This window comes from Lepisosteus platostomus, chromosome 6 (assembly GCF_059453375.1).
Source record: "Lepisosteus platostomus isolate fLepPlt1 chromosome 6, fLepPlt1.hap1, whole genome shotgun sequence".
Taxonomy (NCBI): Eukaryota; Metazoa; Chordata; class Actinopteri; order Semionotiformes; family Lepisosteidae; genus Lepisosteus; species Lepisosteus platostomus.
The window spans coordinates 8,095,415-8,121,453 of record NC_142616.1 but is presented as its reverse complement, the minus strand read 5'-3'; the positions used below and the strand labels follow the sequence as shown (position 1 = coordinate 8,121,453).

Genomic DNA, 26,039 nt, shown 5'->3' with positions numbered 1-26,039 from the left:
AATTTCATTTTCATTAATTAAATGGTAAAGAGATTAGCACTTTAAATTATGGATACAGTATTTACAAAATAGACTGTGTTTATTGCATGGTGGTATCTGTTCCGCATTCTGCACGCACTGTCACACATTTCACACACTCTCACAAACGCCGTCACATTCCCACGCGCACTCACTTAAACAGTAATAGGAGTAATCTTCCTATCGCCTTTCAGTCCCGTCACTATTTTAACCCTCCTCTTTTCCTATTTCACTATTTTTTTTTTATTTTTTCACTATTTCGGATTCTCCCTGGAGCTCCTTAGTGCACGTCCCCTCCTTCTATAGCTTGTTCTGTTCTTTACTTCCTGACTCTCGCTAGATTCTGACCACGTTTCTGCCTTTGCGGTTTTTGGATTGGTTGCCTCTCTGTATTGTAACGTTTTGACTGTCGCCTGCCCTTTGGATTTCAGGAACTAGGACTTATTTTCTTTTTTGGCAGCCTTTCCTATTTAGCTTTCCTATTACTCCTCGGGAAATAAGCCTACTTCAAACCTGCACAGGGTCCTTATTTTCAGCATTCAAAATTGCTAACAGTATCATAAGGAACATTGCTTACAGCTATACATTAGGAAATGTATCTGCTATAATGTTGTACTGCCAAATTCTACCTCTACTTCTTAAATTGAAATGTTCAATAGATGTTAACTGTGTGAGTTTGTCTTAATGTAACTTTAAAGCTGTGAATTGAGGAGGTCAGGCCAGATATCTATAGATGTAGAATCAACTCAAGACAACAGGAAATTTTAAAACCACTGAACAGTGAACAATGTTGTATTTTTAGTGGTCAAAAAAAGGAACTAACTCTACCTCTGCCTGATAGCCCAAAATACTAGCATTTTGTTCTTAAGACAGATAAATCATGTTTACAAATAAAAATAATAAACAGTGGACAAATACCAATACAAAAATAGAACCTTTAAAAGCCTTACATATAATATGAGACTTAATTCATCCAGGAAATTAAACAGAGTCACTTAGAATGAAGTATGTACAACATATGAGACACCTAAGGTATTAAAAATCAATAAAAATATTTTGAGGAACAAACTTGACAGTTTTCTCTCTCATTTACGTTGTGTTTCACATTATATGACACTATTAATGTTCAAACAGAATTTCTAAGTCAGTATTTTTCAAACTTTTTTTTGAAGTTTTAACTAGGCTTAGAGCAATTTTTACTTTTGTTCATTAATCACATGTCGTAGATGAAACAGATTTAAGAAGAGTCTATGTCCTCAAAGATGGGTTGTATCGGCATGGCTCTAGACTGTCCCTGCTGAATTCCTTTGACTTTGTATGGCACCTGTAGGCTGAGGGCATGATGACAAATCCACAGCCGATTTCATTATCACATTCTCATAAATGTTGTCCATCTTCATGGCGATTGAACTGCCCTGATCTAGAAAGTGCTTTCTTTTTTATTTCCAAATAAATTTACAGTAAAGTCTTATGATGTCAATAAGGTACTGTTGTTGATAGAAGACTTGAATGTAAAATACAATAAAAAAATGAACTCAGGCACACTGAAATTTGCAAAACTATTTTGTCTTACTATGATAATCTACAAAGCACATTTTATAATATTTTTCTATGTTTAATTTATATTCATTTTTTTAAAGACCATAAGGAAAAACAGAGAAATTGCCATAGCGTGACTATAAACGGTTCTAAAGAAGGGAAACAACTGCTTCCTGACAACATATTAAGATTTTAAAACTCGAATATATAAGAGAAAGAACAGAGCCCTCATGCACTGTAAATTCTGTATTACCTTAAAGAAACTCTAAACCATCCAAAATAACTTCTTCTGTTGCATTTTGTTATTTACAGTATACCAGTTCATTGGAATGAACAACAACCACAAACTAAGTGTGCTGAACTTTTTTATTGAGAGTTTCAGTCAGTTTCAGTCAATTTGGATTAACCTGCTTTACTGAGGCTCAGCCCCCCCCAGTCATGGGAGGAGGAGGCTGGTACCTCCTGCAGAGTGAGGAGTGACCAAGGTGCAGCTGGAGATGGGCTGGAGGCAGGCAGCAGAAGATAGTCAAACATTAAGGAGAAAAAAAAACTTCTGAGTAATATTTAGAGATTTTTTAAACTGAGGAAAATACTATCAGAAATGATCCCAATTTAGGAAAGCTGAGGCTGATTGAAATTGGCAGTCATCCCTCCTGAACTTTCCTTGTAAATTCTATAGGAGTAAGAATGCTTGATAAATACAGTGAACACAAACTTAAAAGAGGTTTATTGCAAAGTTGTTACATATGTTTTATGTACATTTCATACAGACACTTTTAAAGGCTTCAGAACATTCAGAACTGAAAGTACAGAGGTGCTTGGGTTCTCATGCCAGAATCATCCACAGGAACAAGCACCATATTCACATCAATGGGCAAAGACAGCTTGGATTTTTATATAGAAGAAATATATATATATATTATATATATATACACACATTCAATGTGTTGGACTCTCAGAAAGAGGTGATCAGTTGGGTGGAGATTGGTCCTTATTGAGACCAGGACAAAAGAATGGATGTCGTTTCTCAGTGAAGGTATCAGCGACAGTGTGGATGTGATTCCTGATCTCACATTGTGAAAGGAGATCTGTCCCTCTTCATAATCCACAGACACCCCCACCTTCTGAGGCTTTGAGCTGTGTGAAAGTAGGACAGATCAAAGCCCTTGTACACCTCATCCCTCAGCCACACACCACAAACCACATCTTGGGCTTCGTTTATCATCTTTCCTACAAAGCAGTCTAATAATTATAAATGATTCCACATTACAATTCCAAATTACAGCAGTGAAGCATTCATTTAATAAAAGCAGTTAATTCGTATTAATGCAAATATAATTATTTTAAGATACCAATTTCATACTTATTCTGCGTGACTGACAGGAGAGATGATCAGTGGATCTGTGTTTTTACCACCATCCGTGAGACCAGGGCAAAAGAATGGGTAGAGTTTCTCAGTGAAGGTGTCAGTGAAAGTGTAGATGTGATTCCTGGTCTCCACATTGTAAAAGGAGACCTGTCCCTCCTCATAATCCAAGTATATCCCCACCTTCTGGGGCTTCAGGCTCAGGGGCAGGAGGACAGAAGGGTCATCAAGTGCCTTGTACGCATCATCCCTCAGCCACACTGTCCAGTAGCCATTCTTAGGGGAGAGCATAATCTTCCCCTTCCTGTTGATGGACTCTTTGGCAACACCTATATCCCAGGCAATCTTCTTTCCCACCTTCACCTCCCAGTAGTGTCTCCCAGAGGAGAATCCCTCTCTTCCCAGGACATTGATAACTGGATCAAATCTCTGTGGAGAATCAGGCAGAGTCTGTCTTCGATCACCCAGCCTCACTTGTTTCCCATCCTTGGACAGGATGAGACTGGATTGCGCTGAATTGGGATCCAGTGACACATCAACTGTTTAGGAAAGAAACAACAATGACCAATGAGAACTGTACATATACTGTACTGTATGATTTGACATAAATATATGACTCTATTTTTACTTTTACAATGTTTCTGTTCAGAGTTGAGTGTGACCTGGTGTGGTGGTGACAGGAAACACTATTGAAGAGAGATGATGAGAAAACAGTACCTGAGGCCTCACGAATCCACTTCCACACTGGGGAAAAAAAGGAGTTATTTATTTGTGTGCTGCGAAGTCAGGTCCATTAACACAATCCACACTGGGACTGTTACTGGGCAGCGGAGCACATTTAGCAATAGACTGCTCCAGCTACGGTGTTCAAGGGAACGTTTCCGCAGGTCTTTCCTCCCGGCGGCTGTATAACGCTGCCCTAGGCCAGGACTGTTAGCCCTTCATCTGCTCGTCTATGGACAGCATGTTGCTCCATTGTACATTTTGGACAATCAGTCTGTATAAACCTATGCACATTTTGCACATATTTTATTGTTTTTACAGTGACTATGATCATCATATTTTGCACATACCTATGTATTATTTTTTTTATATTTATTTTGTATCACTTTTCGTCTATTCTGATGTCTGTTTTTGCTTGTTTTGGGCTGGACTGCTGTAACACATCAATTTCCCTACGGGATTAATAAAGTATTATCTATCTATCTATCTACTGTGTTCCTAAAGCATTTTCTGACAAGTAAAGGTTCTGACAAATTTGTTTTTGTTATCAGAAAAACAAACATTATTTTTCTTTAAAGGTTTGCAGTAGTTCCAAAGTCTAAAAACTTGACAGATAAGGAAGTGCCCTACAAGTTGAATACTGTACTTTGCTAAGGCTGATAGAAAAAGAAAATAGTTTAATGACAAATGTTCTAAGTAATACTACTATAAACAAATTAGCAAATGAGAGTTTAGCCCTTGACTTCTAAATTACATATTATTGATATATTTATTTTATATATTTTTTCTAGTTAAATCCATCTTGTATAAATGTTCTTATGTTTGTAGTTATTTCACTTATAATATTTATATATTATGGTCTTTAATAGCCACTCAATCATATTCTATGATAAGTATTATTAACTTGACCTTCCTAGAACAGGAAATGTAAGTAGGAAGGGTTGATTGTAAATTTTAATCACATTTATATATAATTAAATGTTATATACAGTATATATATTTGTATATTGTATTAAATATATTTAAAATATTAATACCAACTGTATCATCATGATTTTGCAGTTATTTAATCAATCAGTTCTATATAATGGATTTAAATCCATTCAATCACATGCTATGATTTTTATTCAAAATAATATATTACTAGACCTTTCAAGAGGAAATGAAAAGACAAATAGTTACCTGGTATGGGGGTAACTCCTTCCTTTCCTGTTGTGAAGAAAATCGACACTTATTGAATATATTAATAATGCCTTTTCATTATTTTACTGTCTGTGTTTTTATTTACGGGTAACTAAGTGTCTTAATAGGGTGTTGGGCCAACAACGAGCAGCTACGCAACTTGACAGATTCTACAAGTGAATGCAAGTGTACTGGACACCATTTTTTCAAGAGAAAACCATCGTGTTCTCATGAAAGAATGAGATGAATGTTTTTGTTGATGGTGGTGGAAAACACTGTCTCACTCCATAATCTCCCATAAGTGTTTAATGGGGTTGAGATCAGGTGACTGGGGTGGTCATGGCATAATTTTCATGCTTATCCAACCATCCAGTGACCAGTGGATAGGGGCATTGTCTTCATGGAAGATTCCTCTCCTATTAGAGATGCTTCACCCAGGAAGAACCTGATCACTCAGGATGGTTTGTTGGCATTCACTGTGCCAGGAAAATCTACCGCACACCATCTCAGTTGACCATTGCCTGTGTTACATTGGTGTATAAGGGGTTTGTGCATCACAATCTGACCATAGTATCCCTCTCTGTGAAGTTCTTGATGGACTGTACTTGATGAAACTGCCTGCTCATGCCTCATTGCCATTTACAGTCCAATGATTCAGTTATTCACCAATATAGCCTCACATCTTAAACCGATGGATGGACATCACTGTTATGCACATTTGTCCACAGTTGCCCCAGAGTGATAGTGTCTTTCTCTCAGACCTTCATGCCAACATCACCTTAGGCACTGTTCCTCATGAAACATCAACAAGCTGAGCAGCCTTCATCACTAATCTCTTGCCAAAAGAGCCCCAACAATCACCCCCCTCTCATAGAGACTGAGATCTCTTTCTCAAGACCTGGCAACCAAAACAATGGACAACCAGGTCAGCCTTACATTTTTATGCATGACCCTGATCCTGATGGGCTGTTACTGGCTTGATTAACTCAGGGATCCACACCCATGTGGAAACACTTGCTTTCCATGTACTTTGTCTAATCTCTCATTTAGTGTTTCCTTTATTTTGGCAGTTACATGCAGCTTTACTTTATTTCAATTTAAGTGTGAATACATGAGAATTGAAGATGTGTTTTTTCCAAATTCTGAGTATTAAATCTCATAATCTTTCCTAATTCACTGAGGACACATTTAATCCTAATACTACTCATTCATCATTTAAAGCAGCATCTTTTTTTTTCTCCCCAGATAGTATGTACAATTTTTCTATTGAGAGGTTACTAACATATTCCACATGGCTGTGATCTGGAAAAATGTCCTAACTCTAGATTTACTGTTTCTGTTTTATTATGTGCTTATGGTTAAGACCTCATACTAATATAAAAGCTGTTACAACTACAACTGAAATTAAAATAAGTATTTAAAATAAAACCAACTTACTTGAATACTCAGATAACACACGTCTAACTGAAATAAAAGAACATTGACAGTAAGTGAGCATAAAGTCGGTCTTTTTAGAATTACAAAAATGAAATAAAATCACTTCAGATTTTGTGGTGTTGACTGTTCATCCTGTGGTTTTTCAGGAGACACACATATTTGTCCCGAAAAGGTGTCACATTTGAATTAATCACACAAAGCTTTTGGGCTTTACTATGCTTGGCTTGAGGAACAATATCCTGGCCATAATGACCATCCAGTCAGAAATCTCCTAAAATGGACCATGGGTAGTCACATTGGTGGTAATTATGGGATTGATCAGGAGGGTGCTTGAGTAAAGATTAGTGCTACGAGAAATCTAAATTCTTTAGATGCTTTATGCCACTTGTCTTGAGAGATGGCTAATGAGCTGGTGAATTGGTGTCTTGTCTTACTCCTATGCATTCAAATGAGCTCTAGAAACACAAAACATCCAATACAGTAGTGATTTACCAGTCTTGTTGGTGTCATTGGGGAAGCACATCTCTATGGGGAGATAGCTGCCCTTCATACTGCTGTAGAGACGCTGCAGTCTGGAGTTCTCAGCCTCCTCATTCTCCACTTTCTTCTGCAGCTCTGGGTGACACCGAGCACATTTGTGTTCAGGGTCTGGCATGTTTTGTCTCATCACATAGTGCTGAAAAGTGCTTGTTTAAGGCTTATTTGTGTGAAGATGGGAAAACTATTTCTTCATATGGAAATAAAGTTGACAGTCTGTAAATTAAATCTGGATTAATGGAGATCAGAAGCACATCCTTATTGTAAAAGGAGGACAAATAAGATAGTAAGAAAACAAGGTGAAGGTTGGCAGACTGGAGTTCTCAGCCTCCTCTTTCTCCAATTTCTTCTGCAGTTCGGGGTGACGCCGAACACACATGCAACCTGAATATGCAGACACTGTTACTCACCAGCCTTGGAGCTCTGTGTAAGCTGACAGATTCTGTTCATGTTTCTGTAGTCTGTCTGTAGATCTGAATGGTCTCTCTGAAGGTCTGAGTGTTCTCTTTGCAGTGTCTCCAGATTATTCTGTAGCTCTGGATAATCAACAGATAAAACATAGGAATATACAGTATGTTAGATGAACATGGAAGTGACCATCAGACAACTCAAATTTGTCAATAAAAATATCTAGTATTAGAGACACTTCAATAGTCACCTATAGGTGTAACAATATACTGTATAAAAGATATAGATATTTGTCTTCATGTAATCCTCACTATCCTCTGGCCAATAAGGAAATCTAGTACTAGATCTTGAGTTATATGAAAATGGGGTGTTACAGAAGGTAAAAACTGCATCTTAACTTTGCTCCATAATTTTAATATGATTTTATTCAACTATTATTTATTAACTTTATCCAGAAAAAAGACATACAGTACAATGATAAACCCAGAATAGTACTTGCCAGTGATGTGTGAGGAGCTGTTCATCTTCAAGTCCAACAAATCATTCTGAAGCTCAGAGACACGTCTATTTTCCAATGAACTGCGGTGAACTGAAAAGATGCAATTGAAGCTCAACCTCTTGAAAACTTACAAGTTTTTGTCATGCCTTTCATGGAGAAGGTCTTCCAAATGCAGCTTCACAAATCACTGTGTGAAGGTTCTGTAATTAACTGAGGACTTCTGGCCAACCACCCATGCATTTCCTACCCCCTTTGTCTAATACAGGGTCACAGGGGATGCTGGAGCCCAAGGTGGTGAGATAAGGACACATGGTGGGATACACAATGGATAGGACACCAATCCTTCGGAGGGCACAAACACAAACACACACATACACCAGTGCCGATTTTCCCTGAAGCCAATTAACCTGCCAGCATGTCTTTGGACTGTCAGAGGAAATCCATGCAAGTATGAGGAACACACAGTAGTGTGTGCATCCCAGAGCTGCAAGTCAGCAGTGCTAATGACTGCACAACCATGACGCCCAACTGAAAACACAAGCCGCCCGAAATGTTTGTGTTGTGAAATCTCTGTATAGCTCACTGACTAACAGTTCCTTGATTGAAAAGGTACACACAGCACTCTGACCAGAACACAAGGCACTTGTGTTCCATCCATTTTCTAAATACTTTATCCAAATCAGGGTCACAGGGGAGCTGGAGCCTATCCCAGCAAGCAGTGGGCACAAGGCGGGGTACATCCTGGACAGGACGCCACTCCATTGCAGGAAACACACAAGTATGTGTGTTTCACATACTTTGCACATGTCTTCGGACTGTGGAGGAAACCCACGTAGACACGGGGAGAACATACTGTAACTATGTGTTGGTCAGGACCCTGTGCAGACGGTATAATCCGGAAGTAAGTGGAAACAGACAAGGGGAGGAGACGACGAGGAACTGGGCAGGTTGACAAACGGGGGCATGACGACTGTGCACTGGTGCTCGGGGAGAGGGAGAGCGTGGCCATGGTGAACAAGTCCAGAGGAGTCCAGGGGGTAATCCAAGGAGAAGTAAAAAAGTCCAGAACCGGGTGATCCATCCAAGACAAAACAAGACGAGGTTAAAAACGGGACCCAACTGAAAATATGAGCTGTCTTAAATGTTTGTGTTGAAAAGTCTCTTGTAGGTCACTGACAGTTCCTTGATTGAAAAGATTCACAAATCATTCTAACCAAAACACAAGGCACTGGTGAAATGCTGTATGTGTATCGACAAATTATTGTAAACAGAAATGACATCAGCCACTGTGTGAAAAAATGAAAAATAAACTAAAATTTAATCCAGTAATTAAGATTTTAAACATGCAGTCTAACAGTTTTTTAATACTCACTGATAAAGCCCAGCCCAGCAATCACAGTGAAGATCCACACACAAGCAAAGGCCACTGTAATCCTCTTGTAGAAAGATACTTTTCCAGCACGTCTTTCCTCGGATGCTGCAAATAAACATACAGTAGGTTGTGTGCTCTCAGAAACCAGCAGCTATAGTAGGCTTCACTGTGTTTGGCTGACTGCATTACTATAGCAGTTTAAGGACATTCCTCATTTCCCAGCTGGGAAAAGCAGAAGGTTGGTGGCATTTATTTCAATTTAGAAGATTTGCACTTTAAATTGAGGACATTGTATTTACAGAATAAGCTTTGTGCACTGCGTGTTATCACAACCAATTGTGCTAATAGTTTTACACTAGGAAACTCATCTGGCATAATGTAATTAAAAAACCTCTCTTAGACTAGAAATGTGAAGTACACTCAATTCAGGGGTGTAAAGACAACAGCTAATTTAAAAAGCACACAACAGTGAATATTGAATGTTGTGCTGTTAGTGGTTGAAATGAGGAACTCACTGTGCGTCTGCCTAAAAAATGAAAGACTAGCATTTTCTCTTTAGAAAAGAGAAACCAAATTTGCAAATAAAACTTTAAAAAATTGCCAAAGATCACTACAAAAAAAGAACCTTTGAAAAACTTCTACATACAGTATATAGTGGAAACCAAATACTCTTAAATTCAGTCATCAAAATAAAAATAGGTAAAATAAAGTCATAAATAAATCACTCTAAAAGTATGTACATAATATGAAAAAGTGGATTTTAATTTATGACACAGATATGAAACAACAAAAACTATTTGGTGCGAAATAAGAAAAATGAATGGAACTTGAAATTGTTTTCTCATTGATTTCTGTGTGTCTCTTACTTTGACGACGTACAAGGTTCGCTTTTGAAAGAAGATCAGAACATAACTGAGGATTACGCACAGTGTGCGACACCATTAATGATCAATCTGATTTTCTAAGTCAGTATTTTTCAAACACAATTGCCTTTAAAGCACTTTAAAACACTTTTTGCTTTTGTCCTTCAATCTCAATTCATACATGAAACAGGTATTAGCAGACTCTACAGCCTCACGGATGTTTTAAATTGTCATGGCTCTGGACTGTACCTGCCGAACTCCCTTGACTCCGCACGGCAGCTGTCGGCTGAGAACATGATGAATAATCCAGAGATTTCATCTCCACGTTCTCATAAATGTTGTCCATCTTCATGGCATCACAACCACAGTGATATAGAAAGTGCAACAGAAAGAGGAACTTTTCTTTATTTACAAGTTTACAGTAAAGCCTTATGACGCAGATACTTTCATTAATAGGATAAGAAGATTCTTATGTAAAATATGATGTTTTGCATCTCCCTTGTATGGACAGGACAACTTCTTCAGCACCTTCATTGTTTGAATCCTAGAACTGTTGAATCAAACCTTTAAATCAGAGTTACCAGTTCTGAGACGGTTAAACATCCCAGTGCAATTTTGCAATTTTACAATATGTATACCTAAAGGAGAGTATAAATTGGTTAATTTGCAGATTTGAGGCAGATGAGTTACTACACCACGTCTGTGTTAGTCAGATACTTGCAAGTTATCTCTGCATTTAGTTGTGAACTGCAAAAGGCTGATGATAAAGCTCAATTTATTAATTTAAATGACAAATAACAATACAGAAATAGAATTTTAAAAACCTTATACTGTATATAGTATGAAGGGAAATAGTCTTAACTTCAGCCTTCAAAATAGACAACAAATAATTCACTCTAAATAAAATATGTCCATGAAATGAAAAAGTAATTCTGTATATTTTGTTTCAAATACAGATATAAAAGACCAATAAAAATAAAAAACTTGACTATTTCTTTGTTTTTCTGACTTTGACCAAGTACAGGGTTCACTTTTGCAAGAATATATCTAAATCAGAACATATCTGAATTTTGCACAGAATACATGACACCATTAATGATCAAGAGTAAATAATGATTAAAACATTTTCTGTCAATATTTTTTAAACGTGTTTGTTTTTGATGCAACGTTAAAATATATATTTTTAGATTATCTCATTGCAGTCATATCACCCTGCAGCTCACAGCTGGCAGCCCCACTGGAGCTCAGCAGTATGAGCCTGGTCAGTACCTGGAGGGGAGACTCCTGGGAAAGCTCAGGTTGCTGCTGGAAGAGGTGTTAGTGGGGCCAGCAGGGGGCGCTCACCCTGTGGTCTGTGTGGGTCCTAATGCCCCAGTATAGTGATGGGGACACTATACTGTCGCAATGCTCCGTGGAAAGAGAAGGGAATGACAAGACACAGGAAGGTGTCATGGCCATCCACTGCAACCAAGGAAGTCTCCAGTTGGGACGACTACCCGTACCACTGGAGCCAGGCTTCTGAGGTCAAGAGAGTGGGACTGCCCCAGTGCAACGGCTTTCCCACTTCAAAAAGCTCTCCTGCACAGGTTTCTTCATGCAGCACATTTTCCAAACAGGTGAGCTGCACAAAGTACAACCGTCATCGTCGGGACACAACGGACAACCATCAGATTATCTCATGAAATGCACATTTCTCAATGGAAATAAGTGAAGGCTCGGGGGAAGATGCTAGGGGGAGCTCCTCCCCTTTCCTATCGTTCAATTTACTGTTTAAACCCTAACCACACCAACACTCACGTCTAAAGTTCTGAGTTCCCTCCACCTTCCTCCCCCTCCTCTTTCTTTCATGTTGCCTTTGCAGTCAGGTTCCCTCTGGGGGTCAGGGAAACTCACTTCCCTGACCTCAGGTAGGCAGCACCACCTTGACCCCTCCTGTGGAGGTCCTCACAGCGTGAGTCTGAGTCAGAGGGGACCCCCGGCCTCACTGTTCTCAAGCAGCTTTAACCTACTGATTCTCCTCCTCTCGGTCACGAGACAGCGCCTCCAAAACAACTCTCAGTGAGTCAGTGGGTTTATTTCCTCTTTTCTATCCCCTGAGGGCCTAGCCCAGTCGTGAGGCAGCGCCTGTGAAAGCCACTCTCAGCGAGTCAGGGGGCTTCTTTCACTTCCTCCTCAAGCAATACCTCTCAAAGTGATTCCTCCAATCAAGGGTTCTTTCTCTTTCTCTCTGAGGGATTTGTTTCCTGTCAAGTGGCAGTGCCTCAAAGTGACTCTCAGCGAGTCAAGGGGTCTATCTCCTCCTTTCTATCCCCTGAGGGTCTAGCCCAGTGGTGAGGCAGTGCCTCAGAGTGACTCTCAGCGAGTCAAGGGGTCTATCTCCTCCTTTCTATCCACTGAGGGTCTAGCCCAGTGGTGAGGCAGTGCCTCAAAGTGACTCTCAGCGAGTCAAGGGGTCTATCTCCTCCTTTCTATCCCCTGAGGGTCTAGCCCAGTGGTGAGGCAGTGCCTCAGAGTGACTCTCAGCGAGTCAAGGGGTCTATCTCCTCCTTTCTATCCCCTGAGGGTCTAGCCCAGTGGTGAGGCAGTGCCTCAGAGTGACTCTCAGCAAGTCAAGGGGTCTATCTCCTCCTTTCTATCCCCTGAGGGTCTAGCCCAGTGGTGAGGCAGTGCCTCAGAGTGACTCTCAGCGAGTCAAGGGGTCTATCTCCTCCTTTCTATCCCCTGAGGGTCTAGCCCAGTGGTGAGGCAGTGCCTCAAAGTGACTCTCAGCGAGTCAAGGGGTCTATCTCCTCCTTTCTATCCCCTGAGGGTCTAGCCCAGTCGTGAGGTAGCCCCTCTCAATGTGACTCTCAGGGAGTCAGGGAAATCTTTCTCTTTCTTCTCCATTCCTGAGGGCTCAATTTCCTGTTGTGAGGCCGTGGCTCTCAAAGCGACTCACAGCAAGTCAGAGGGGTCTGTCTCTCTTCCTTCCCTACTTCTGAGGGATTCTCTCCCAGTTGTGAGGCAGCGCCTCTCAAAGTGACTCTCAGCGGGTCAGGGGTGTTTATGTTTTCAGGCCCCGGAGGCTGCTGAACCAGCCAACCCATTAGGACCACTGATTTTCCCAGCATGGTCCCGGCTCTATTTTCCTGTACTCCCAGTGAACTGGGTTTAGATAACTGGGTTTACTTTTCGTTCTCTAATCACATTCTGTTGATCACTTGTAAGAAGAGTCTACAGCCTGTATTGACTCAGCTCTAGACTGTACCTACTGATTTGCCTTGACTTTGCATGGCAGCTGAAGGCCTTGAACATGATGACAGATTCAGAGCTGACTTTATCTCCACGTTCTCATGAGTGTTGGCCATCCTCATGTCATTAAAACCACACTGATATAGAAAGTGTAACAAAAACTGGTCTTTTTTATTTACATAATTTTTACAAGATTTACAAAATCTTCTGATGCATGTTAGATACGTCGTTAATAGTAAAATAAGACTGTAACGTAAAGTTAAGTGCGTTTTACACCTTCTTTGTGTGGATAGGAACATTTTTAGCACTTCCACTGTTTGATTCCTAAAACTGCTGTATCAAGCTTTTTAATTAGAATGACCAATACTGAGAAATTACAAGATACAAAAAATACAAGAAATATGTGAACCTATAGGCAAATGTAAATTGCTTAATTTGCAGATGACCTTCAAGAAAGCTAATTCAGGCTATCCATATCTGGATAAGTAACCCACTATTCTATATGGCTATCTCAAGAATTCAACTGCGACCTCAACACAGGTTGATATCAATTCAATTGAATTCAATTATGAGTAATGCATTTACTTATGAGTATCTAATGTAGAATTTGTATTCGTGAGACACGATTTGGTAAAGCAAATGGTATACAGAATGCATATTCTTTGTTTTGTATCTCTTTGTGTTTTGTATTTTTTGTAATATATTCCATATCTTGGTAACCCTCACAGTAAGATCTGCCATCTGTATCCAGGCAGACTGTTATATGTTTTTATATGCACAATTTAATGTTTAAATAAATGTATCTCAATTGAGTGGAGTTTGGTGCTTATTGAGACGAGGAGATCTGTCCCTCTTCATAATCCACACATACACCCCACCTTCTGAGGCTTTGGGCTGTGTGAAAGTAAGACAGACCAAAGGCCTTGTACACCTCATCCCTCAACCACACACCACAAACCACATCTGGGGCTTTTTATAACCTCTCCTTTCCTACAAAGCAGCAGAATAATTCTAAATGACTGCACATTACAGTTCCAAATTACAGCAGTGAGGCATTCATTTCATAAACGCAGTTAATTCGTATTTATGCAAATATAATTATCTTAAAATACCAATTTCATGTTCAGTCTGTGTGACTGACAGGAGAGATGATCAGTGGATTTCTGTTTTTACCACCATCTGTGAGACCAGGGCAAAAGAATGGGTGGAGTTTCTCAGTGACAAAGTCAGTGACATAATCCACATTGATCCCCACCTTCTGTGGTTTTGGGTTTTGAAAGGAGGACACAGATGCCACCGAATGCCTTGTATGCATTACCTCTCAGCCACACACACCACAAGCCACACTTGGGCTTCTTTTAACCTCCCCCTTCCTACCATAAATTACAATAATTAAACCTTTTACTTGGTTAACATTTCCACACACATATAGCACAATAGCGAATTAGGTAGTATCCTAGTAGTTTTTTTTATATTAATGCAAAAATAATTAAATTAAAACAGAAATGTTATATTCAGTCTATCTGGCTGACAGGAGAGATGATCTGTAATCCCTATTTTCTCCACCATGTGTGAGACCAGGACAATGTGTGAGACCATGCTGGGATTGAAGTATGGATACAGTTTCTCAGTGAAGGTGTCAGTGAAAGTGTAGATGTGATTCCTGGTCTCCACATTGTAAAAGGAGACCTGTCCCTCCTCATAATCTGCATAAATCTCCCTCAGAGGGAGGAGGAGAGAGGGGACAGCCAGAGCTTTAAACTCATTCCCATTTCACAGCCATATAGTCTAGTAGCCATTCTTAAGGGTCAGTATAACCTTCTCATTTCTGTTGGTCTCTTTGGCAACACCTAAATCCCAGTCAATCTTCCCCACCGCCTCCACTTCCCCAGTGTCTCCCAGAGGAGAATCCCTCTCTTCCCAGGACACAAACGAAAGGATCAAGTGTGGATTGCTGGGGAGATTCTGCCTTTTGTGGCCAATGTCACTTGTTTTCACATCCTTGAACAGGATGAAATGGGATCCAGAGTTATATTAAGTATTTCGGAACAAATATGTTACACTTGACAAGTGAGAACTGAACCAATTTTTATTAACAAATGTATTGGTCCATTTTAATTTCCTACTGCGATGCTTCTGCTCAGAGTTGAGGGTGACTTGGAGTGGTGGTGATGGCAAGAAATACAAAAGAAAGATAGCTTAAGCAATTTTCTAATCCATACTGTAGATATCATCCCTAACTTCAGTAGCTGTTCAAAGGGGTTTGTCAACAGCCTGGAAATCGTGTCTTCCATTTCCTTCAATGTAATTGATAGAAGACCATCATTGTACCTTAACTGTTTCTAGTATTGATAAAGTTTGGTGCTGATCTTTTCCTTGGTAAACACCTGAGTGAAATATACATTGAATGAATCACATATTGTCAAGATGTTTTTCATTCTAAACATTCTACAAAAACATTCCCAAAAACATTCTACCTTATCCTTCACCAAGTGAGATAAAAAAACACAATAATCACCTGCTGAAGACCGAGTCAGGGTTGTAGCTTGTGAATTTCCTTTGTGTGGGGCATCAGGTCCAATCTGGGAGAGTGTTGAATAGACATCAGTTGATTTCAACTCTGAATGCTCATAAATGCTGTCCACCTTCAGAAGCGATGTTCTGCAGACAGTCACAGTTTCTCTGGGGTATAAATAGTCATGCTCTTATACAAATTTGGATTTCACTGAACCGTAGTGTGGTCTGTGGTCTGTGGTCTGTGGTCTGTTCTTGTGTAGCTTTCTTGTTAGTGGCAACATGTAAGGTTCTATGAATGTGGTTTTCATTCAGCTGTGTTTATTTATAGAGATCTCTACAAGTAGTCCATCTAATTGTGCCCTGTTTCTACAGTAAAAGAATATTAATTTAGCTACTACTTTATGTAGAATAAAATAGACGTTTTTCCAAATTGCTTATTCAATGATGACTTATAAGACATGGTGAATCCTACCAAACCAGGTAACCAGTCTTCCCCGTTCTAAATAGACATTATTGTATTGACATTTCCTTTGGAGTCATTTAATCTTTAAAGTGTATGCATTATGTGCTTTGATAGCAATAAAGTCATGTGCTATGAATTTAATTTGAAATAATTCACGACATTTTTAGAAAAAAGGACTGCAAAATAGTAGAGTAGGTAATTTTAATTACGGTCATGTAGGTAACTGTGTCAGCATGCGTGGGCTGCAAAAGAACAAGTAAAGGTTTATTCCATGCTGAAAGAAGAAAAGAAGAGACAGCATTTCAGCTGTGGAGCCTTCTTCAGGTTTAATTATTTTTGTACAGGGACAGCTTCTCCCTTTCCTGTTGATAAGAAAGTCTGCACTCAATGAACAATATTTTTATAAAACACTTTCATTCTTTTTCTAGATTTTTGGCTTGCTTTACTGGTAGAAATGTTCTACTTCTACTGTTTCTGTGAATGTATCATAATTTGCTTTGGGTCAAAATTAATACTTATGTAAAAGCTGTGTCAAGACTTTAAGAAAGTTATGGGAGCATTCAGCAAACACTGGATTAACTGAAATAAAAGAACATTAAGAGAAAGTGAGCATAAAGTCTGTCTGCTCAGAGGTACAAAATTCAGCAAATCATGTTCTGTACTCTGTGCAACGAACAAAGAGGGATGTAGAAAGTGCTTATTTTTATATTTTATAGTATAAAAATTAAACATCTGCACACTGCTGTTTGCAAAACTCTATTTTGTCTTACTATATTAATCTGCAAAACCAAATTTTCTTATATTTTTATATGTTTAATTTATATTCATATTTCTGAAGACCAGAAGGAAAAACACAGAAATTGCCACAATCTAACTGTAAATTATGTGTATGAAATTTCACATTGTACTGTAATAATGGATTTTAGAGATGTGGTTTGTTTTTCAAATTCTGTTTCTCATTATTTTATGTATTGGCAAATGAACCTAAGGTTTTCAGTATGTGTAGTTATACTTTGTATAATATTACAGTATAAAACCACACTTTTCTTCACATAATTTCTAATGCTCGCATTTTTCAAAATCTTTATGTGGGGTGTCTGAATAAAACACTATATTTTTCTTTTGTTATGATTTACAGCAGCAAAAATGAATGCTTTGCAAAGTACCTGAATTTAGTAGCTCTTGTTCATACTGCTAGAAATTAATATATTTCAGAGCTAAATGCTTAAATGCTTAAATTCTTCTTGTTTTGAAGTAAAAGAGACTTTTAGAAATGTAGAAAGTCTGTGGCTCTCTCCTGCTTAGGTCAAATACATTTTTGTAAGTAAGCTTTCAAGTCGAGTAAATGTTATTACATTAAAATGTTTACTAAATACGTAAGCTCTCTGCCCCATCACGCTAAGAATTTGATATCAGCTCTCTTAAACACAACGATGAATTTCAAAGGAAATTTTTCCACTTTTACAGTTTAGTTTAAATAAATACACATAGAACAAACCTTATTATTTTACTGATTCTTATTAGTAGAATCCTACAATCATCCTACCTTATTGTTGAATCTCGAATCTCACATTTTTTAGAAGAAAAATCTACTTTTTCCGCAAGTTTTCTTTTCCGAGAGACATTGGTTCTTGAGTACATTCAAAACTCTTTGAAATATTGTTATATAAATGAGATACAGCTAACATAAATCAGAAATGATCCCAATTTAGGATTGCAGAGGCTGATTGAAATTGGCTTTCCTCATGAACTTTCCTTGTAAACTCCATTAAATTCTGTAAGAGTAAGAATGCTTAATAAATACAGTGAACACAAACTTAAAAGAGGTTTATTGCAAAGCTGTTACATACTGTATGTTGTATGTAAATTTCATACTGACACTTTCAAAGGCTACAGAACATTCAGAACTGAAAGTACAGAGGTGCTTGGGTTCTCATGCCAGAATCATCCACAGGAACAAGAACCATATTCACATCAATGAGCAAAGACAGCCTGGATTTTGTGTATAGAAGAAATATATATATATACATTCAATGTGTGGGACTCTCAGAAAGAGGTGATCAACTGGGTGGAGTTTGGTCCTTATTGAGACCAGGACAATAGAGTGAATGTAGTTTCTCAGCGAAGGTATCAGCGACAGTGTGGATGTGATTCCTGGTCTCTACATTGTGAAAGGAGATCTGTCCCTCTTCATAATCCACATACACCCCCACCTTCTGAGGCTTTGGGCTGTGTGAAAGTAGGACAGATCAAAGCCCTTGTAGACCTCATCCCTCAGCCACACACACCACAAACCACATCTGGGGATTCGTTTATCATGTTTCCTACAAAGCAGTCTAATAATTATAAATGATTCCACATTACAATGCCAAATTACAGCAGTGAAGCATTCATTTCATAAAAGCAGTTAATTTGTATTAATGCAAACATAATTATCTTAAGATACCAATTTCATGTTCAGTCCGTGTGACTGACATGAGAGATGATCAGTGGATCTTTGTTTTTACCACCATCCATGACACCAGGGTAATAGAATGGGTAGAGTTTCTCAGTGAAGGTGTCAGTGAAAGTGTAGATGTGATTCCTGGTCTCCACATTGTAAAAGGAGACCTGTCCCTCCTCATAATCCAAGTATATCCCCACCTTCTGGGGCTTCAGGCTCAGGGGCAGGCGGACAGGAGGGTTAGCTACAGCTTTAAACTCATTTGCATTTGTCAGCCATATTGTCCAGTAACCGTTACTGGGACTCAGTATAATCTTCCCCTTCCTGTTGATGGACTCTTTGGCGACACCTATATCCCAGGCAGTCTTCTCTCCCACCTCCACCTCCCAGTAATGTCTCCCAGAGGAGAATCCCTCTCTTCCCAGGACGCAAGAAACAGGATCAAATCTCTTTGGAAAATCAGGCAGAGTCTGTCTTCGATCACCCTTCCTCACTTGTTTCCCATCCTCGGACAGGATGAGACTGGGATGCGCTGAATTGGGATCCAGTGTCACATCAACTGTTTAGGAAAGAAACAACAATGACCAATGAGAACTGTACATATACTGTACTGTATGATTTGACATACATTTATGACTCTATTTTTACTTCTTTTACAATGCTTCTGTTCAGAGTTGAGTGTGACCTGGTGTGGTGGTGACAGGAAACACTATTAAAGAGAGATGATGGGAAAACAGTACCTGAGGCCTCACGAATCCACATCCACACTGGGGAAGAAAAGGAGTTTAGTTATTTGTCTGCTGTGAAGTCAGGTCCATTAACACAATCCACACTGCTGTGTTCCTAAAGCATTTTCTGGCACTTAAAGTTTATGACAAATTTGTTTTTGTTATCAGAAAAACAAACATTATTTTTCTTTAAAGGTTTGCAGTAGTTCCAAAGTCTAGCAACTTGACAGATAAGGAAGTGCCCTACAGGTTGAATACTGTACTTTGCTAAGGCTGATAGAAAAAGAAAATAGTTTAATGACAAATGTTCTAAGTAATGCTACTATAAACAAAACAGCAGATTAGAGTTAAGCCCTTGTCTTCTAAATTCCACTCAGCCATCCTGATGAGCTACAAACTATTATGTTCATTTATAGTCATTCAATCATATTCTATGATTTGTATTTCAGAATCATAACTAGACCTTCCTAGAACAGTAAATGTAAGTAGGGAAGGTTGATTGTAAGTTTTAATCATATTTATATATACAACTAAATTATATATATATATTCGGATATATCATTAAATATATTTAAAATATTAATACAAACTATCTTCATGAAATGCAGTTATTTAATCAATCGATTATTATCAATGTATTTAAATCCATTCAATCACATGCTATGATTTTTATTCACAATAATATATTTACTAGACCTTTCAAGAGGAAATGAAAAGACAAATATTTACCTGGTATGTGGGTAACTCCTTCCTTTCCTGTTGTAAAGACATTCAGCACTTATTAAATATATTAATAATACTTCTTCATTATTTTACTATCTGTGTTTTTACTTACAGGTCACTGTCGAAATAAAGGAAACACTGACAAAGTATCTTAATAGGGTGTTGGGCCAACAACGAGCAGCTACGCAACTTGACATAGATTCTACAAGTGAATGGCACTGTACTGGACACCATTTTTTCAAGAGAAAACCATCGTGTTCTCATGAAAGAATGAGATGAATGTTTTTGTTGATGGTGGTGGAAAACGCTGTCTCACTCCAGAATCTCCCATAAGCGTTCAATGGGGTTGAAATCGGGTGACTGGGATGGCAGTGGCATCGTTTTCATGCTCATCCAACCATTCAGTGACCACCTGTGCCCTGTGGATAGGGGCATTGTCTTCATGGAAGATTTCTCTCCTATTAGAGATGCTTCACCCTGGATGAACCTGATCACTCAGGATGGTTTGTTGGCATTCACTGTGCCTTCTAAAGGGCTGAGTGGGCCTAAACCATGCCAGGAAAATGTACCGCACACCATCTCAGTTGACCATTGCCTGTGTTACATTGGTGTATAAGGGGTTTATGCATCACAATCTGACCACTGTATCCCTCTCTGTGAAGTTCTTGATGGACTGTACTTGATGAAACTGCCTGCTCATGCCTCATTGCCATTTACAGTCCAATGATTCAGAGTTATTCTTTCATATTGCCTCGCATCTCAAACAGATGAAAGGACATCACTGTTGAGGATTATGCACATTTGTCCACAGTTGCCCCAGAGTGATGATGTCTTTCCCTCAGACCTTCATGCCAACATCACCTTAGGCACTGTTCCTCATGAAACATCAACAAGCTGAGCAGCCTTCATCACTAATCTCTTGCCAAAAGAGCCCCAACAATCACCCCTCTCTCATAGAGACTGAGATCTCTTTCTCAAGACCTGGCAGCCAAAACAATGGACAACCAGGTCAGCCTTACATTTTTATACATGACCCTGATCCTGATGGGCTGTTACTGGCTTGATTAACTCAGGGATCCACACCCATGTGGAAACACTTGCTTTCCATGTACTTTGTCTAATCTCTCATTTACTCAAGTGTTTCCTTTATTTTGGCAGTTACATGCAGCTTTACTTTATTTCAATTTAAGTATGAATACATGAGAATTGAAGATGTGTTTTTTCCTAATTCTGAGTATTAAATCTCACAATCTTTCCTAATTCACTGAGGACACATTTAATCCTGATACTACTCATTCAACATTTAAAGCAACACCTTTTTTTCTCCCCAGTCAGTATGTACAATGTTTCTATTGAGAGGTTACTAACATATTCCACATGGCTGTGATCTGGAAAAATGTCCTAACCCTAGTTTTACTGAATCCGTTTTATTATGTGCTTTTGGTTAAGACCTAATATTAATATAAAAGCTGTATTACAACTATAATTGAAATTAAAATAAGTATTTCAAATAAAACCAACTTACTTGAATACTCAGAAAACACACGTCTGACTGAAATAAAAGAACATTAACAATAAGTGAGCATAAAGTCTGTCTTTTCAGAATTACAAAAATACAAATAAAATCACTTCAGTTTTTGTGGTGTTGACTGTTCATCCTGTGGTTTTTCAGGAGACACACATATTTGTCCCGCAAAATCTTGCATTTGAATTAATCACACAAAGCTTTAAGGCTTTACTACAGTATGTTTGGCTTAAGGAACAACAGCTTGGCCATGATACTTATCCAGTCAGAACTCTCCTACAAATTAACAATGGGACAGACACATTGGTGGTCTAGTGGGATAGGCAGAAGGATGCCTGGCTGAAGACTGGTGTCAAGAAAGGTCTGATTTCTCCAATTTATACCCAATTGGCTTTAACCCACTTGTCTTGAAAGATTGCAACTTGGCCACGCGGAGCAAGTGCTCATAACTCTCCTATAAAATGAACTGATTGGTGGGATGTTATTGCTGGAAGGGTTCCTGTGCAAAGAATTTTGGGAAGAGAAGACTGAAGACTAGTATTTAAACTTTAGTGAGCTGGTGGGAGTTGGGGTATTCTCTTTCTCACAAAAATACATGAAGTAGTACAGAGCAAATCAATAACATAGTGATTTACCGGTCTTGTTGGTGTCACTGGGGAAACACATCTCTATGGGGAGATAACTGGCCTTCATGCTGGTGTAGAGACTCTGCAGTCTGGAGTTTTCAGCCTCCTCATTCTTCACTTTTTTCTGTAGCTCTGGGTGACACAAACCACATTTTAGTGAAGATAAGACATATTTTCAATTTAGTCCTTTATTCAAGCAGAGAGTATGATTGTAACTTTGGCAAGAGTGAAGTAGCACCTAAATGCTTGTTTAGAGTGTGTTCATGAAAAGTATTTCTTCATATGGAAATAGATGTAATGTGTATGTACCGTATGAAGCATATTAATTGCTGCCGAAATATACTAGGTGAATATTGAGAAACTGTTACTCACCAGGGGCAGCCCAGAGGCAAATGGTGACCAATGCTGTCTCGCAGCGCTGAGGTCTTGAATTCAAATGTGCAGTTTGTGTGTTCTCCCCATGTTCGTGTGGGTATCCTCCGGGTGCTCCAGATTCCTCCCACAGTCCAAAGACATAGGGGTAGGTTAACTGACTTCTGAGAAAATTGGCTTAGGTGTGAAATGTGTTTGTATTTGTATCTGTCTTCCCTGTGATGGGCTGGTGTCCCTTACAGAGTGTATCCTGGGGCCTATTGCTTGCTGAAATAGGATCCGGCTTCCCTGCAATCCGGATGAGGTGGTTAGAAAAAAGATGGATGTGGCTCACCCGTCTTGGAGCTCTGTGTAAGTCGATAGCTTATGGTGACATTGCTGTAGTTTTTCTTTAGGAGTGAATGGTCTCTCTGAAGGTCAGAATGTCCTCTTTGTAGTGTCTCCAGTTTCTTCTGTAGCTCTGGATAATCAACATATGGAACACAGGAATATATTTTAGATAAACATTGAAGTGACCATCAGGCATCTTTAAGTTGTCAATAAAAACAAAGGATTGAAGTGTGAAGCTCAGTGGGATGTGAAGTAACATTTAGTCATAAATGTTTACCAGTCTTGGTTTTCTGCATAAGCTGACAACTTCCAGTCACATTGCCATAGTTTCTCTGCAGGTCTGAATGGTCTCTCTGAAGGTCAGAGTGCTCTCTTCGAAGAGTCTGCAGCTTCTTCTGTAGCTCTGCCCAATGGAGAGAAGGTGAATGACTTTTTCTTACCAGAGCAACTTTGTCATGAGGAGAGGGTAATGAGGGATATTTTAAAAGTTACAAAATATGATTACTATATTTTCTTGCCAGTTCAGGTACAAAGAAGAAATTGTGTGAATTGGGTTCCTGCAACCAGTCTTGGGCTGAGACCTGAAACTGGTCAATGAACAGTTGGAAGAAGGTTTGTTGGTCACCAGTGAGCTATGAATGGATAAACATGAAGCTCACCAGTGTTGGATCTCTGCGTGAGAAGATGGCTGTCTGTCACATTCCTGTAGTTTCTCTGTAGATCTGAAAGTTCTCTCTGAAGACTTGAATGTTTTGATTGAAGAGACTCCAGAGTCTTCTGCAGTTCTGGACAAAGAACACAAGGGACTTATTTCTCCTACGACTTGGGGTTATAACATTATTGGGGGCTCGTCTGGGATATGAACTCAGGACTTCTCACACCCCAGGCGAGAATCATACCCCTAGACTAGTCTAGGGGATCAGAAGTCAACTCAGATATTGAGGGATACTGGAGATAATGTTACTACCCCAAGTGTGTAGGGGTAAAGAGGTGTAACATTTAGGATAATTTTTGAAAGCATGTGGGTTCTGGTGAGGGACTAGGAAGCATGATAACAAGGGTAAGGGAACTAGAGTGGTGCCAAAGAAAAGAAAAGAAACACAAATGGAGCTGGCTAGGACAGTGAGGGAAAGCTGACCTGACTACAAAAGAAAACCCGAAACACACGGTCTTCGGCGTCTTCAACACCCTAGCTAACCTGCACTGACTACCCAAAACCATACAAGACAAACAGCACTCACCCATACTAATCTACTGTTACTAATACAAAATCAACTAAGTGTGTAGAATGTACCCTACAACCTAAACTAACCTTATACACAAAAGTTCACACAAAAACACAAGTGAACTAGGAATACAAATAAGGGAAAACGAGAGTAATCAACAGGAACAGGGTACAAAAAAACACAAAGGTTGAACATATAACACGTTGGGGCAAGGTAATGGCAAAACAAGGATAAACACACAAACAAACTAAAGTACAAAGAAACGAACAGAAACCAACAAAGCCGTAGCTAAATCAAAAGCGAAGCGAAGCGAAGCGAAGCGAAGCCATAACCAAAACCAAGCGGGACCGAAGTCAAACAAAAGGCATCTTCCTTCTGAAAGCCCCCATGTTTTATACTGAAAAAGATGAGTTCTGATTGGCTGACGGCTGATTGATGATGATGTCATATGGAAACAGTGGTTAAATGGTGGGCCACTGGGGAAGGGAGAACAATCAAGGTCAACAGTGTGGAAAATAACAACAAAACACATATAGATCACACACTGGGACGTAACAATGATCAACTGAAGTAAAGAAACTAGGAACTGTAAAAAACTCGTTGTATTGTCATATTTCATCATATTTGTCCTATTTGAATTTGTTTTAGTTAAACATTATTATATATTAGCCCACAGCTCTATCACCCTGCAATTCACAGCTGGCAGCCCCACTGAAGCTCAGTAGGTGTGAGTCTGGTCAGTACCTGGATGAGAGACCTCTTGTTAAAGCTAAGGTTGCTGCTGGAAGAGCTGTTAGTGGAACCAGTAGAGGGGGCTCACCCTGCGGTCTGCGTGGGTCCTAATATCTCACTATAGTGACGAGGACCCCGTAATAGTAAGATAAGCTTTGTCCTTTAAATAAGACATAAAACTGAGGTCCTGACTCTATGTGGTCATTAAAAAACCCAGAGCATTTCTCGAAAAGTATGGAGATGTTAACCCCAGTGTCCTGGCCAAATTTTCCCCTCGCCTTTACCAATCATGGCCTCTTAATAACTAATTTATGAAATGGCTTTATCACTCTGTTCTCATCCCCACTGAGAGCTGATGTGTGGTGAGAGTACTTGAGCATTATCCAGGTGGGGCTGCACACAGGTGGTGGTGGAGGAGAGTCTCCATTACCTGTAAAATGATTTGAGTGGAGTGTCCAGGAAAGCACTATTTAACAGTAAGGAATTATGATATAGTCCGATCTTCAAGATAATTATCTATGAAAAGCCATAAAGCGTCAAGAATAAAGGCCAATTTGATGTGAGGTCTTTAGAAAGGAAGCAACATTTAATTATAAAAGTTTACCAGTCTTGGATTTGTGCAGCAGCTCACAAGTACCAGTGACATTGCTGTATCTTCTCTGCAGGTCTGAATGGTCTATCTGAAGGTCAGAGTGCTCTCTTTGCAGAGCCTGCAGCTTCTTCTGTAGATCTGCACAATGGAGAGCCATTAAATGCCATGTTTCACCAAGAGAAATCTGTCTTGAGGAAATGGTGAAATCTGTCAAAGCCTTGAAAGAGGATGACACTGTGAAGTCATTTGACAATGGATATTTAACAGTTGTCAGGATAATAATACAGTAAATGCATTTTCCTTCCAATGTAACTACAAACAAGACATATTTTGCTGAGATTATAACCATAAACATCTGGCATGGGCTGAGACCAGAAATTGGTCAATAAACTGTTGGAGAGAAGGATTGTTGACCATTATAGAGGTAAGAATTTCAAAACATGATGTTTCACCAGTGTTGGTTCTCTGTGTGAGAAGATGGCTCTCTGACACATTCATGTAGCTTCTCTGTAGATCTGAAAGGCTTCTCTGAAGGTTAGAATGTTGCTTTTGAACAGTCTCCAGGCTCTTCTGCAGTTCTGGATATA

General features: G+C 39.2%; 2 protein-coding genes across 10 annotated transcripts in view; both read right to left on the bottom strand.

Annotated features, from left to right (window-relative positions):
• Positions 1 to 26,039, bottom strand: part of LOC148660003 (uncharacterized) — a 95,365-nt gene that overhangs the window by 57,265 nt on the left and 12,061 nt on the right. For 5 of the 8 annotated variants that reach the window (XM_088634026.1, XM_088634024.1, XM_088634029.1 and 2 more), the window contains 3 exons: positions 25,905 to 26,030; positions 25,465 to 25,590; positions 23,562 to 23,687 (listed from right to left, as the gene is read on the bottom strand). The exons of 1 other annotated variant lie outside the window; for it this stretch is intronic. In XM_088634026.1, coding sequence (XP_088490152.1) covers positions 23,562 to 23,687; positions 25,465 to 25,590; positions 25,905 to 26,030 — 378 coding nt within the window. Of the gene's footprint in view, positions 1 to 17,967; positions 19,158 to 19,338; positions 19,366 to 20,055; positions 20,083 to 21,574; positions 21,602 to 22,209; positions 22,333 to 22,906; positions 23,033 to 23,179; positions 23,306 to 23,561; positions 23,688 to 25,464; positions 25,591 to 25,904; positions 26,031 to 26,039 lie in introns of those variants that run through there. 2 more of the 8 variants (XM_088634034.1, XM_088634027.1) reach the window with 2 other exon arrangements.
• On the bottom strand, positions 1,910 to 10,345 carry LOC148660004 (zinc-binding protein A33-like). 2 transcript variants are annotated; one of them, XM_088634036.1, is made up of 9 exons: positions 10,194 to 10,345; positions 9,082 to 9,186; positions 7,710 to 7,799; positions 7,213 to 7,338; positions 6,758 to 6,880; positions 6,266 to 6,292; positions 4,829 to 4,855; positions 3,641 to 3,667; positions 1,910 to 3,462 (listed from the first exon to the last, which is right to left on the bottom strand). In XM_088634036.1, exons 1-9 carry the CDS (start codon positions 10,294 to 10,296, stop codon positions 2,921 to 2,923), a joined length of 1,170 nt encoding a protein of 389 aa, XP_088490162.1. In that variant the 5' UTR covers positions 10,297 to 10,345; the 3' UTR covers positions 1,910 to 2,920. The 2 variants fall into 2 exon arrangements, with proteins under 2 accessions (XP_088490162.1, XP_088490163.1); XM_088634037.1 differs by lacking the exon at positions 3,641 to 3,667.